Source organism: Molothrus aeneus, chromosome 2 (genome assembly GCF_037042795.1).
Source record: "Molothrus aeneus isolate 106 chromosome 2, BPBGC_Maene_1.0, whole genome shotgun sequence".
Taxonomy (NCBI): Eukaryota; Metazoa; Chordata; class Aves; order Passeriformes; family Icteridae; genus Molothrus; species Molothrus aeneus.
In genome coordinates this window covers 10,530,427-10,546,104 of record NC_089647.1, presented here as the reverse complement: position 1 = coordinate 10,546,104, position 15,678 = coordinate 10,530,427, and the positions used below count along the sequence as shown (strand labels likewise).

The 15,678-nt window shown below is 39.9% G+C and overlaps 1 protein-coding gene across 2 annotated transcripts in view; it reads left to right on the top strand.

Moving 5' to 3' along the window:
- SAMSN1 (SAM domain, SH3 domain and nuclear localization signals 1) overlaps window positions 1–15,678 on the top strand; it is a 55,694-nt gene that overhangs the window by 36,198 nt on the left and 3,818 nt on the right. The window contains exons 4-9 of one of the 2 annotated variants that reach the window (XM_066568461.1): window positions 1,369–1,440; window positions 2,015–2,170; window positions 4,174–4,294; window positions 5,612–5,763; window positions 7,857–8,063; window positions 9,599–9,743. In XM_066568461.1, the coding sequence (XP_066424558.1) occupies window positions 1,369–1,440; window positions 2,015–2,170; window positions 4,174–4,294; window positions 5,612–5,763; window positions 7,857–8,063; window positions 9,599–9,743 (853 nt within the window). Of the gene's footprint in view, window positions 1–1,368; window positions 1,441–2,014; window positions 2,171–4,173; window positions 4,295–5,611; window positions 5,764–7,856; window positions 8,064–9,598; window positions 9,750–15,678 lie in introns of both variants that reach the window. The other variant, XM_066568467.1, reaches the window with a different exon arrangement.

Genomic DNA, 15,678 nt, shown 5'->3' with positions numbered 1-15,678 from the left:
GATGAAAATATGACTCATGTGGCTGGGGGTGGGGGAAGGAAGCAATGGAACAAGGAACTAGTTTGGCTGAAATCACATGGGCAAGGCAAAAGGATGAATAAGTACAGGAAAAGCTGTAGCCCAGATACTCTGAAATCACTTATTAAATCAGACAGAGTGTATTTATTTTGTGGTTTACTATTTTGTTCAGTGTCTTTTTCCTCCAGAGGGGATTTTGAATACTCAAAAATAGACTGAGTTTATATTGCCTCATGTATAATAGAGAGCCCTGCTCAAGAACTCTCATACTGCATTAAAGATTTTCATTTAGTATGGAAGAGGGAAGTACTTAAAAAAAAAACAAGCCATGCTAGATCTAGCTGTGAGTATTGGTGAAGACATAAAAAGAAGCTCTTAAAGATACTGTAGAGTGGGTAGATGTCCAAATTCTGGCTGTTTCTAGGGCCACACTTAAAGGGACTCCTGAGTTGGCATCAATGCTGATTTTATGCATTTTGCCCCCATGGGCAGCGCAGTGTCAGGCAGCTCTGCCTGAGCATGTCTGACAGGTATTTCTGTATGACCCCACTCCTCAAAATCTGCTGTGCCACCTCCCTCCTTTCCATGCCATTTATCCACATGCAGAAGGAGTGAAAACTGGAAGGAATGCAGAGCAATCCATTCACTGTCTCTTAATGCACACCTCAGGTGATGCAGCTTTGTTAAGCCAAGTAAGCCAAGTAAAGCTGGCATGGCAGAAAATTGTATCCATTTATGTTTAAAAATCAGAATTTATAATTGGAAAACTTGGAAGAAGAGCATGAGGCCTGCCAGATTATTCTGTTACTTACTCCCTCTGCAATGTGTGCATTTTGGACAAGATGTATTCATAATCCTCAGCAGTCCTTGCTCATTCCTGATGGTAAAGAATCATAAATTGTCTTCCCAGCTGGAAAAATACATTGTATAAATTGGCACAATTTACACCATCACAACCAAGTCTATTGCTTGTATCATATTTATGATGACACCTTTTTTTTTGAAACTCATAAACAAGTCTTTCTTACCTGCAAATAATGCATGGGTATTTACATACATAAGTAATGTGAAACAGATGTAGAAGAACTCATAATCATATCCATTACCTAATTAGTATTTGAAGCAGTATTGTTTCTCTTACTTATTTTTCTACCTCTGCCTGTACAGTCATAATTTTTTTTCCCCTACAGTCACCTCATATTTTGTTTCTAGCTGGATGCAGCAGTTCATGGCCCACTGATATGGGAGGGATTTTTAACACTAACAGGTGGCTTGACAGTTTTATTTAAGTCTTAATAGCAAAGCAAAACAGCAGCAGTGAGTCAAGGTTTGTCTTCTCTTCTTTTGCAGCGCACGAGCAGCTTTGGGAGCTTTGACCGTTTCAGGCATCACTCGATATCAAAGACAGATGATTCAGCTGAGGTCTGTAGAACACAAAGTCTGAATTTCTGCAGTTCACTTTCCCATGACAGTTATGCAAAGACATTGGGAAGCTCTTGTGTAAATTCTGCAATGCTGAGAACTTTACTTGCATACCTGTATCTGTTCAGTGATTGAGGCCTTGACAAAAAATATAACCAAGAGAATCACACCTAAAGTTTGGCCCTTTGATGTGAAAATAGAAACAATTTTTTTAAAAAGTGTGCTTCGCATTGATGCATGCCCAAAGTAACCAGCACTTTACAAGTAACTCACAGATGTCTCACTTTTGTTTTCAGGACCTCTGCAAAAATTCCCTCAATTCCTATTGATATTAGGGACAATAAATAATGGAAACAATATTACCTACCATAAAATAGATTTTCTTTCTGTCATTCATACATAGAGTATTGTGCTGGAAACCTGTTAGATACACAGTTTCCAAGGAAAATGGCCATGACTGAATATTGTCTTGCTAACTGTATTAGTGTCCTTAATCTTTCCTGTAATTTCTGCTTCAGCTTGCTGTGTTTTATTTTTGTGGTGAGTTATTGCTTACTTTTTGATTTCAAAACAGATATCTGAGCTGGAGACCATAAGTGACATTGGAGAAGCAGTACAAATCAAAGCAGCAAACAATGGAGGAAGCCTGAGTAAGAAGATGAGAGCCATTTCACTTACCATGAAGAAAAAGATGGGTAAAAAATACATCAAGGCACTCTCTGAGGAGATGGTAAATACAGCCTAAGAGCCTTGTGTTTGTTGGAAATACATGTGAAGTAGTAAAAATATTATGTGCATTTTTTTTTTTCTGTTCATGTTTCAACTGTCCTCAGCTGTGACAAACCATAAAACCAAGGTAACAACACATATTGAATTAAGCCAGCTTTTGGTATGTACCTGCTCTTCCACGTGCATTTTAGTGTACACACAAATCACACAGCAAGGGCCCAAGAGAGTCATAAGAATTTTACTTCATTTAATTTTGCTTTTTCATCAAGCAGCACTTGTATGAGCATGTGTGTATGGGCACAAAAAAAACCTCCTCATGTGGACACAAAGGAGTTTTGGTTGAACCTCATCATCAGTCTGATGCTCAGTGTGTACAAAAAGCTTCATTAGAAGAATTTATCTCCCAATACTAGAATTATTTCTGAAGTCCACTTTGTAAAGGTCAGCCAGCATCCTAGAGAATTCCAACTCATATGCCTTATCTCCTTTTACCTTATCTAATCTTAGTGAAACTATCTTGATTAAACATAAAAAACATAATCTTGCACATACTGAAAACCCTGTTTTCTCAGTACTTTGTGTCAGTAAGTTCCAAAATTTAAAACCCTGTTTTCTCACTATTTTATATCAGTAAGTTCCAAAATTTTAAGGAAAAAAGCTTGTCACACTTAACAATCCTAAAAAAATCTATCTAGTCTGCATCCTATCTCAAGTGTCAATAACAAGTAAGTAAGGAAAATCAATGAAGAATGTCACAAGTAGAAAATATTTTTTCACAGGATACCTTTAAATGCCTTTTGGAGGACCAAGACAAGGATTTGTATTTCATTAGTTTAGTTTTCTTTTCTTTTCTAAAGTGCAATCAATGATCTTTATATTATATTTTTATATTTCCTTTCTGCACATTTAAAGCAACAATTCCCATGACAGAAATTCAATGTATTATCTGGTTGGACACACATGTAGCATGATCTTCCTTCCTGCAGGAGATGATGACAATCAATACCAGCCTCCTGATTAATCTGTTATGCTGATGGCTGGTGTAACAAGCACAATTCTTGTTGAAAACCAGTACAGTTCTTAATTTCAATTCTCTGCATGATCTGTATCTCTATGTGTCTCTACTTCACACATGTACTGTCGTCTTTGCTTCATCATCTAACTGGTGAATAACTAATTTTTCCCCAAATACAATGCACAGAAGGCAGTTTCAGTTGCATCAGGATATCACATGCCACATGATAAAGTCTACTGAAAAATCCTTCCTTTTAAAAGATCATGTCTATTTAATTTATCTGTTACATCGTCTCTAACTTAACTGTGACTGAAATATGGATCTTATTGTTTTGAACAGGCTGTGATTCCTGAGGTGATTTATTGGGATAAACTCAAGGGGCCAATTTCATACACCATTAGACTTTGTGAGAGAAACATGTACCTGTTAATTCTGAAATGCCCTGGATTTCGAGGACAGGGTGAATGTTGGGCAGTGTGGTGAGCACGGTGCTAGAACACACCAGTGCCCCAGGTGTGTGCAAGCTGTCCCCAGCTTGCCACCAAGCAACCACCATCTTCACAAGTTCAGTGTAAAACACAGCTGTGCCAGCCAGCTCTTCACCACCTGCCTTGAGAGCTGAGTTTTATATTTCCTTCTCCAAGACAAGCAGACAAAATCTTATCAGGCTGCCCACAAATTTTCCATTCCAAGCTTTCAGCTCTGCTATGGTGTGTTGCAGTCTTCCTCACTTAGCTGTTTGAGGGGAGGGGATGAAGTGAGTGGGGCAGAAACAAGGGGCAATTTCTCCTGGATCATAAAATACTCGGGGTGATTGCTGGGCATGGTTAGTACCAGGCATCAAGTTCAAAAATGCCTTCTCTCATAAAAGAATTATTAATAAAGTGCAATGATGAGCTAATCTCCAATGATGCTTTAAAACAAACAACCAAAAAATTCTCTAAAATACATTTCTTGGGGGTTAACATTTGATTATTTTTGTGTTAAAGAATGAAGAGGGGAAAGAAGACAGTGATCCTGGTGGTGGAGCACACACTGAGAAGGTCTCCCTAAAAACCAGTGACTCTTTGGAAAGTCTCTACAGTCTGAACAGTGGCCAGAGCTCATCTAGTAAGTACAAGACACCTATACTTCTTATTCAGTCACTGGATCAATATAGTTATTGCTTATGTCTGTGGAATCAGAGCTGGTGATCAAAAATGCGATGGTAGAGAGCTCTTCATTCTGGCAGACAAAAGTGTAATTTGGTTAAATGGGTAGCAGCTAGGGTACGTATGCATCTATCCAGAAATAAGTTGAGTGTTTTTTAAGAGTGGAAATACTTACTGAAGAAAACAAGCCCAGGAATTATAAGGCATAGGGCTGGTATATATGCCATAAATTTTTGTGGGGTTATCACTGCCTTAGTGCTGGGTTTGCAATCACTGGATGCAGCCACACAAGATGGTGGGGGATGTGGGTCTCACCTGGCAGCTTTGGGACATGATGCAGAGAGACACAGCCCACCTGAAACCCACTGAAAACCCTCCCCCACCAGGGTAGCCTTGCTCAGGTGAGTCTCTGATGAGAAATGTGCCTCCACCTCTCTCTGTGTTGCCCTGCTGTGGATATTTGCTGGGTGGCAGGCCACAGCTGTCCCTGGTTACACTGCTGTGGCACCCTGCAGGCACTGCCTGAGCCCTGAGTGCAGACTGGAGCTGCAGTCCAGACCATTTGCACTTAGAGTTTATCTGGCCCTGAGATGGAGCTGTGCACTTAAGCAATCACCTCAAACAAAACCATTTTTATGATCATTTTCTGTGACGTGATTTGTGAAAATCGTATATGGGAGTTTACTTCCAATACACTGCTGCTCTTATCTAAAAACATATTTGGATGGGATATTGCAGAGCTTGCTCAAATTTGCTTGAATTACTCTGCTGATATTTTATTGCTCAACTTGGATAAAATGACAGGCAGAAATGTTGATAAGATTAAAATTTCCCTCTGCAATGCAGCTTCCTTTGATGTTTCAGCTAGCTCTGGAATGAAATAAAATAACTTCTACAGTACTTGTTTTCATTTCTCTGAATAAACAGGAGAAGTTCAGCAGAATTAATTCCTTAAATTGCACTTTTAAGGTACATTTTATTAATCTGCAGAGGTAATATTTCAAAAAGTCTGTAAATAAAATGCGTAGTCTAATAGTATCATCACCAGAAAAAGATTACTTTAGGGAAGATATTAATGAAAGATCTCCTACCCATTTTGTTCTGTCTCTTGTAGAATGATTTTTATTGAATGTAGTTATCCTGGAAGGTGTCAAACCCACACAGGATACGCTCTGTCTCTGATTCTGTGGTATTGACCCCCTTCCTTTGGGCTGCTGTGCAGAGTTGCACGTGTGGGCATTTGGTGCAGGGGTGTCTCAAGCTGCCTCTCTCCCAGGTGGGGTGACCAGCTGCTCGGATGGCACCAGCAACAGGGACAGCCTCCGCTTGGACGATGAGGTGCCCTACAACGGCCCCTTCTGCGGCCGAGCCAAAGTGCACACCGACTTCACACCCAGCCCTTATGACACTGACTCGCTGAAAATCAAGGTAAGACAGCCACCAGGACTCCTTCTCTCCCACTAGCAATGCCAGGGGGACCATATTTTACATGTAAATAACACATTTAATAATGAATTTTTACCCGCCCAAGCACGTGGAACACTCTAAAATCAAGGCTGGTCTGGTTTCACAATGCTTCTACAAGGACTTAGTTCAGACCAGGCTGCAAAGCCAAGTCCTGCTAAAGGCTTTTTAAGGCACAGATTCCAGGCAGGAACCCCTTCATGGTATCTCCCTACCTACCCCAGCCTTCCTCAGAGTAAAATATGTGTTGCTTCCCACATACAAAACGGGAGAATTGGGATGTTGTATGTGGGAAGCATACAACAACACAGATGCAGGGTCTGGAGTAAGAAAGAGTAAAGTCTCATGGGATGTGAAGTTGTCTCCCCAAGCTTTCCCAGTCACAACTAGGATATATCCAAAGCTCAGTGGCGCCCATTGCCTTTAATAAAAACCGTTTGCCTTTCCATTAAACTTTTCTTTAAGCCTATGTTTGAGCTGTGAACATTCTTCAGTCCAGACATGGTAAGGGGTGCCTGGGTTGTGTGAGTGAGGAAGAAGAGCAACAAACAGGGGTCCAGTTGAACATTACTTAAAAAGCCCAACCCTTTAGACTCTTTTCTTCTTCACAGCTTCTTCATTTTGTCAAATCCTGTATCTCACACAGACTCCCTCTCCTACTCTCTGGCCTACATGAGAGCTGTTGCTCTGCTGGTACTTGCAGTCTTCAGCACTTGCCCTCCACTTCCATCCACATCTAGGGCATTTCTTTTAATACAGTTTAACAATTTTAACTATTTAACTGGTCATGAAATGGCAAATATCTGCTGGCTCATATAGGTTTCTTTTTTTATTCATTAGGGTGGTGTGTTTTGGAATTATAAGCTGATACTTAGGGTTGAAATCCCCTGTATTTATCACACAAAATTTCAGTACCCTGAATCTGAACTCAAAACACATCTGCAGCTTGGCTTGGAGCCACTGCCTAATCCTGACCTGCAACCACATCTGAAGCTCCTGAGCCTGCACGAGTTTGTAGAATAACGTGTGCTTGTAGGCCTTTAAATAAATGTTTGTTTAGTTTCCATTTCAAATGTTCTCACAGCTCTGAGACCCATGTTCTAACTAAACCAGGTCACCAGCTCACAGTCAGTTTTGTACTTGGGTTTGTACAAAAACTAGGGTGACCACTTGACTTGCTGTTCCTTGACCAGACCAGAAAAGATGTAAATCTTGGAGCTGTGGACACATCTTAACAAATTGAGTTTGATGTCTGACTTTGTAACAGAATCCCAAACGAAGCAGGCATTTGTTGGATAATTCTTCAAAGGCTTTCAGCCTTTTTCTGTGATACATGCCAAGAAGAAAGGGCCTGTTTTTGAGGTCCTTGGAAGCAAATTGTGTAGGGTGCATGACTTTGTAAGAGCCTTTTCACTATGAGAATTACTCAGAATGACTGTTTTCCTGAGTTGAGACCTTGGTTCCCACAGTGTGGCTGTGAACACCTTCACCAAAAAACCTTCTTGAAATAGCTGTGTTGTCACCTTTTTAAGCACTCATATTTGTTAAGGGAGTTAAATGTTCTTTATTGTCTTTGAGAAATGCAGACAGTGATTTTTCCTGTAAAATGGGTAGGAGTCCACCTTTCACATAGATCAGCTATCTTTTTTTGGAGACCCTTGCGAGGCTAGATAATAAGATTGTTCTGTAAATGCTATGGCACATATTTTGAAAATAACATTACAGTCATCCCTTGCTTCTTGCCAAAACTATGCCACTGCCCATGACAAAAGTTAATTGCTGAGGTAACCCTATCCCTTTTCAGGGACCAAGTGGAGAACAAAAATAGTGAGAGGGGCTGCTTGTGCTCACCTCTCCTTCACAAAGGTTTGGAGATAAGGACTAGCTCCACTTTCTGTAATTATTTTCCTGGGATTTTATAAAAGCAAAGGCACCAAATCTAGATAATTAAAAAAAGTTACTTCACACTGACTAGTGCTGGTTTTGGTCCATAGAGGAAAAACTCCATGTAACAAACCAGAGGTGTAAGCTGTGGTGTGCTTTTTTTATTGTTCTAGAAAGGAGACATCATAGATATCATCTGCAAAACTCCCATGGGCATATGGACAGGCATGCTGAACAACAAAGTAGGAAATTTCAAGTTCATTTATGTGGATATTATCTTGGAAGAAGAAGCTGCACCCAGAAAGATAAACCCACACAGAGGAAGCAAAAGGACCAAGCCTAAAACATTGCAAGAGCTCCTGGAATGTGTCCACCTGCAGGTCAGCCAAGGCATTTCCCAGCTCTGTTTGAAACGTTCCCTTTCTGTGCGCTCGGGTTTGAATGTCATTTACAGGCAGGAGGAGAAAGGCAGGTTTCAGCAGTTTTGATGTCAGCAAAGCAAAGCAAACTCGTGTCTGTCTTTTATCTGATGTGAGTGATGCCAAGATGATTTTTTGCCTTTTCTTTATATACCTCTTATATAACTTCTATGTAACCTCAGTATTCTTAGCATACATACTTGTAATTCCTTAAGTCTGATAACAGCATAGCCCCAGTATTTTGTTAGGCCAGGAGACCAAACATCCTAAAGACCTCATAGTAGGAGGCCAGAAAACCCGACACTGTCTTGGGAAACCAAGGTGCTCTCTAGAAAATATCCTATAAACTGGAGATTTGGCCCATCCAGGGGGGAATTCCATGGATGGAGGAATATCACACCATTCATCCAGGCCTCCCATTGAGGCATCCTTGTTAGATGCTGATTTATAAGGTCTATAAATCATTTACACAACCAATGGTGTGTGTGCATTGCAGCACATTGCACCCTGGTGAAGTGTGCACCAATACGGATCCTTATTAAATACTGAGGTAAAACCCCCTTATCCCTTAACTGTGTTTGGTTCTCAGTTTTTAAGACCAGGAAAGGCATCATGAGTGGCTTATAGAACTGCATTTTACCTCATCGTGTGGCTGGGCTGGGAGAGACAGACTCTTAGCCCTGTCTCACTCAGAGAGGGACACTGGTGACTTGTCAGCTCAGCCTGACTGCAGCTGTGTGTTTAAGTACAGGAAATGTGTGGCTGTGGATGTTTCAGGGGCAGGGCTGCAGTCTGACTCCAGAGCCAAAACTGAGAATTTGTGTTTCTCATTTCTTGTCATCTTTAGGGAGCAATAGTATTTTTGCACCAGGCTCATGTTGTGCCTCTCTCCCTCTCTGCAACCCTAGATCTTGACTGAGTGTCAAAGTGTAATGAGGTCGTGATTTACAAGTAACATTTTTAATAAGGGTAATTGCTTTGCTGCTGATGCAAACACTCCTTTCCCTGGAGCATGCACAGAGGTTTGTACTGGCTTGACACACAACTCAAGGGGGACCTTGTGTGACACAGCAGGGCCCAGGGCTCCCTCTGCTTCTCCCCTTGCTTGGATCAAGGGGTTCCTCCTCTGAAAAGGCAGAGCACTCCTCACCTCAGAGCCCCTCCTGGGCTCAGCATGGGGGACACTCATGGAGTGATCCACAAAAGTCCAGACCCTCAGCAAATTAAATAATTTCTGACAGAGCTCTGCCCTGGTGCTGTTTGCTGCTGGGCTGTGCTAGGGAGCTCAGGCACAGATGCTGGCATGGCCAGGAGGGCTCCCAGGCATCTCTGCCTCTGTTCCCTCTTGTTCTTCACCTCTACCAAAGATAAGTCAATTGGACTGGAGAACAGAGTCCATTTCAACCTGGCCAAAAAGAAAAAGTGAAATCGTGCCTATTCCTCTACTAAACACAGTGCTTGTTTCCATGAGAGGATTTGCTTGTTTCCTTTTGTAGGAATATGCCTCAACCCTCCTGCTGAATGGCTATGAAACTCTAGAGGACTTGAAGGATCTACATGAAAGCCACCTTATTGAATTAAATATTTCTAACCCAGAAGACAGGGCAAGATTGTTATCAGCAATTGAAAATCTCCAGGACTGTGACAGTAAGTGTTTAAGATTTGTCAAGAGTATATGCACTACTATCTTAAGCAAAAGAGAGCTTAGGTCAAATAGCTCTAATAAAGAATTTTTGTTAATTTTTTTAAACAACATTCTGCAGATAATTACAATTTTTTTCTTCCCTCACTTCATCCCACACTTAAATCCTTATCCAAATTAGCTTTTTTGGTAGGAAAGTGTTGTAAAAAAAACCAAAACAAAACAAAAAAACCCCAACCAACCAAGCATATATATATATATATATATATAATAGCTGGTTTCCATTCTTCTCTCAAAATTAATCTAACTTCTGTTTCTGGTGAGTTTCCAAGAGTTGAACATATGGGGTGTGTATATGCATGTGATCACCATGTTGTTTTCTTCACTTGTTCCTTTTGTGGGGAGTGGAAAAGCTAGGATACGGAACAGGAAACTTTTCTTATGATATTTTAATGATATTTCCAGTCTGACTTTGAATTGTAAATAATTTATGTCAGTTTTGTAGAAACTACACCTAAGCATCTACTTAATTAGATACTCAGCCAAAACAGGAGGGAGGGGTTTTCATCTTCATTAATATTTGTGCATACTCCCCCCATGCTGAGCAGTCATGCCATCAAACGTCCACTTCCAATTGAGATGCATAGAAAAAGGAGAGAGAAGGATAAACAATGTCTTCCTAGGATTGTTTAAAAGCAATTTTTTCAGGCATCCACTTATTATCTGTCTCACTATGTAGACAGCTTTCAATTTTTTTTTTCTGAATGTTTGGGCTTTTTTTGGAACCCCATTTGTACATTAAGTTGTTCCTGTTCTTATTCAGCTTCCAGCTAAAGGCTCTTGCAAATATGTTGGAGTGCCATTAGAAAGGTTTTCTTTGCCCTCCAGGTTCAGAAGTTCTTTCTGGTCTAAAGCTCAGTGACATGACAAGTTCGAAAAGAACTCTTGAAGGGCTGTCTATGTAGAAGCAAAGATTGAAAGAGTGAATCCAGAAAAGAAAAGGGTTACATTTTGCACAGGTTTTATTGCAGGGATCTGCCAGGAAGGCACTGAAAATGTACATGCTGAGTATAGTGTGTTTGTTGTGGGAGCCAGCCTTGCTGTGCTTTCTGCACCTATTACTGTGAATGTTTTTCCACATTTAACACCAGAAAAATAGTAAAGAAAAATTCTAGATTGTAATTTTGCAGTTTTGCATAGGTGTGAAAGCCAAACTGAAAAATAATGGTTTCTAACAGACCACACGAGTGCTGAAGTGCTCTGTAGTGGTGAGAGTATGGTTTGCTATTTGTATTTGCTGGGTAACAAAAAGCAGAGCAAGCAGCTTTCGATGCTGAATGTGTCTTAACCCCTAATGTTCCACATGCACCTGTGCAAGAACCAAACCTAACAAGGTCCTTATGTCTGCCATATTCTGAAAATGAATATATTCACCCTTATTATCCAAATTGGGTTCTTCCTACGTTGGCAGCATAGGATTTAGTCACTTCTCCAGGCAAAACAGTGTCCCTGATGTTATCTGCATGGTTTAATAGTTCAAATTCTTGTAACAGCTCTGGGAATAATAACATTAAATCTTATAAAGGGGTCCATGCTTCAGAATCAGTGACAACACTGTAGTCTTATTTCAAGAGATGAAATGAATATTTGTTTCACATGCACTTTAGATAGGTACAGCAAATCTTTCCAGTATTCAAATTCAATCAAATAATTTTCCCATAATTTATGAATGCTCACAGGGACTAGAACCACAACATCCTTTTGTGTCATACCAGCTATAAGCATTCATTTAAGTCTAGTTAAATTTGGTAAGATTCGTGTATATTTTAGGGTAAGCCATGAGTAAATACTGTCCTAGTTTAATTCTTGAATACTCACCGAGTCTGGTTCAGAGGGATCAGAGCATTTGTCACATGACTGGTGGGGACAGAACTGAACAACCTGTTCCAGAAAGGAGGATACTACAGACCAAAATGGAGAGTAGCTATCTGTTAAGTTGTTATAACAAAAGACAGGGTGTCAAGATGATCTTGGGGATAAGCTCCACATGAGTCTGACGTTGTACGAATCATTTGACCTCTTTGTCCTTCTGTCAATCAGATTGGAAAATTGGGTTGAAAGAGCTGGGTGCTACTCTGAAAGTGAATTCTGCATCTGGACTGAACTTTCCTGGGTCAATATTTTTTTTTTTCCTAAATGGGTATGGCTCAGTCCAGCATAAATGATTTTTTAATTAAAATTGATTTTGTGCATTGCTTAGAAGTGAGCTGCATAATTACCCACAGCTACAACGTAATCTGTTTATTGGCCAAGAGAATGCTAGATAGAATTTCAGCACTTTCCAGGTAAAAAGTTCACTTTTAAAAAATAAGCTTTATAAAAACATAAGCTAAGGCCATGGACTGTAATTACTGTTCTAGGCCCATCTTTCTCACAGAGCTTGGAAGACTTCCATGTCTCTGCATTCCATTCATGCTTCCATGTTTGATTAATGGATGGAGAGGCAGGTATGGCCCAGAGTTGAAATACAAGGGTTTCTGAGTTTTTGTGACACTGCCATTACTCAGAACAACCAAGTGTGCTGGAACATAGCCTCATTTTACTGGACCCTCCTATAAATGCAGTTAAACAAGATTTCATATTTCTTTAATGTGAAATCTGATCTTGTGAGATGTCCAGAGGTTTTTACAAGGCTTTTAATTTCTTTGTCATTCCTTGGCTTTTTCTTGACATTTATTATATGTTAGACTAAATAATTTCTTCAGGACACATACTCGTGGTGTATAATTCATCTTGCAGAATAAACATTTATTGAGTTTGCTAACCAAAAGACCTGTAGCAGTAGTTTCTACATCATATGCTACTTAAAGCCATGCAAAATACAGGATTTTTGGCAGTCACATTTTTTTAAACTTACATTTGATTTAGACATGAGTGAATTTGAAAGAATAAATTTTACCCATCTTATACTATGAATTTTAAAAATAAGTTTTATTTAGCAATTGCTACCACACAGCATTTTTAAAGCAGATTTCTCTTTCTATTGCTGCACTATCTTCTTTCTTCCTTTCCTGGGAGTCCAGGCCCAAATTCATCATCTTGAAGTACTTCATGCAGCAAGGCTATCCTACAACTGCAAGGATTTGTAAGCTCCTCATGACCTTCTCCCCTTCTCAGACATTTTTTTAGATTTTCTATAAGTTGGTCAAACCTATATATTTGGGGCAAAAGTCTTGGTTTCCATGAATTCAGGCTGTGAGGAGAAAAAAAAAAGCTTTTTCATAAAGTATTTCTTAATAGCTTTCCATTCTTCTCCCAGATGGCTTCTAGACAGGAGATGGATGTCTGTGCTTTTGTAGGATGCTATTTTTAAAGTGAAGCAGTTGCTGGATTGTTAATGAATAAAGTAATAAAAGAAGTTTGGAACTTCTTTTCTTGACCGCTTCCCGGGACACACGTTCCTGTGTGTGCAAAACAGGCTTGATTCTCTTCTCACATAGATGATTTAAATCAAGAGGTTCATCCCTGAAATCCACTGGGTTACACTAGTCCAAAGCTACTCTGAGCTAAAGAAAAATTAGACTCCATTGGATATGTGCATGCAGGTAATTTTATGGAAAAACCCCAAAAGGTGAATATGTGCAATTTGGGGGATAATATTTTACATTTATCTCCCCAAATCCATTTCCTTAGCTTGCTTTTCATATTTAAGTGCAGATCATACTTTAAATTCCATTACTAATACCAAATAAGGTTTACTCTTTATTTATTGTTCTTGGACAGCAAGATAGGAGATAGATAAGGACATGACTTTCAGTTCTCAGTCACATCCTTTACGTGAGAATCAGGGACCAAGAATTCCATTTTACACTGGGCAGTGCCTTTCAATACATGGGATCATACAGAACCTTGTCAAGGTCAAATAGTGCTCAAAGACAATCTCCCCTTCTGTACTGTGGTACAACACATTGGCCTGAACATAATATTTCCAGATTTCCCAAGGAAGTTCTTCCTTGCATGAGTATTAGTATTTTTCACTTTTTTTTTTTTTTCAGGCACATCTGTTTGCTTCCAGATTTTAAATAAAAAAGGAAGCTTCTCATTTCTGTTTTCACCACAAGTTCTCACATCAGTTCAATAACTTTTTGCTCCCACAAAAGCTGCGCCTCTGATTTCAGTGGATGCAATATTTTAAGTTGCATATCTCTAAATATCCACAAAATACTTAGTCTTTTGAATGCCCAAAGTACTGCACAAACCACTCCAGGTTTCTCTGCATCTTTTCCAAGAATTACTGCCCTTTACTGCTCCCAAATGATCCTTTCTGAGAGTTTGATGCACTGTGAGATCTCATTCCATTTTCACACTTGGATGGTCTAACAGGTGCCGGTGATACATGGCCTGTGTACATATGTAGATCTGGCTTCATCCTCCAAAACTGACTTTGTTCAGTGGGGCCCAGTGACAGGGCAAGGAGCAATGGCCATAAATTAAAACACAAGAAGTTTCATCTCAACATGAAGAACTTTACACTGAGGGAGGCAGAGCACTGGAGCAGCTGCCCAGAGAGGGAGCAGAGTCTCCCTCTCTGGAGACACTCCAAACCCGCTTGGACACATTCCTGTATCACCTGCTCCAGATGACCCTGCCTTGGCAGGGAGGTTGGACCAGATGATCTCCAGAGGTCTGTTCCAAGTATCCTGTGATTCTGTGATTTTGAGCCTTTAGTTACTGAAAGGTGCTGCTCAGTACTGCACTGCTGCACCTCCCAGGAGGGCAGGTGAGTGACTCAGCCTAAAGCACTTAGGAGCCCAGTGCTCCTAGCCCAGCTGACAAAATTCACAAAGGGAAACTCTCAGAGAACTCACTTGTGAAGTTTGGTTTGCTCTTTGGTGACCTTCTTTTTGTCCAAGACAAAATCCAAGCCTCCTGCCACTCATCTGGGTTAAACTGACATAACTGCACAGGAGTCAGAGTGACCTCTGTGCATTCTTGAGTTGAATTCCCTTAAAGCCAAGCTTAAAGTGCTTCCCTAATCAGGACTTTAACCTCATTAGAAAGGGGAAAAGCGCTGGTGAAGGGAAAAAGAAATCTACCCTTGCACGTGTCCGTGCACATCTAAGTCATTGAATAACAAAAACTCATTTTAAAGGTCTAAGTAGTGAGGAAGATAAGGGATGCATCACACATCTCTCACCAAGGCTAAAGGCCTCACATTTTTTTTCAGAAGTCTGAATATAATCCTACTGTCTAAAAGAGTACTGAAATATATGTGTCAAAATGATGCATATCTAGGGCTCTTCTGGCCATATCATAGACAACAGTGACTGAGAGCCATTTATCTTATGTGAAACTGCTTTACTGTAGAAAAATGATAGGACTTCCATTTGTTGATAAGATAGTTATTTCTGATGATTCCGCAACATCTAACGGCAGTTTAATTTTATCAATTCCTGTTTTCTGTGCAGTGTGGCTTTCTTCTGATGTCCAAAAGATTAAGGCAGCAAACCTACCTTTCCTAGTGTAGAACTTGAGCATGTACATGTTAAAGGACTTAAGTAGAATGGAATAGAAGAGCCAAAAGCTTAAAAAAAAGAAAAAGAGCAAAAGTTCTTTTGCTCTTCTCATGAAGCAACTTCTAAAATTGCATGATATGTATTTTTATAATACTCAGGATCCTGTTCAAATGGTTTAGTAGTTACTGCATAATATTTAAGACTGCTTCAAAGAGAAAAAAAGGCACCAAAGTTTGCTTGCAGTCTTTTCTTCATAAAAATGGAGGGGGAAGGGTGTTCTTCCAACTTTTTCTGCTTAGAATGAAAAATAGAAAATATAACATTTTTACTGTCTCAAACACCTGAATATTTTTGGTTTTCAGTTTTTCATGTAAGAAAATTCAACTAGTTTTACAGGAAGTTTTACATTTATGTATGT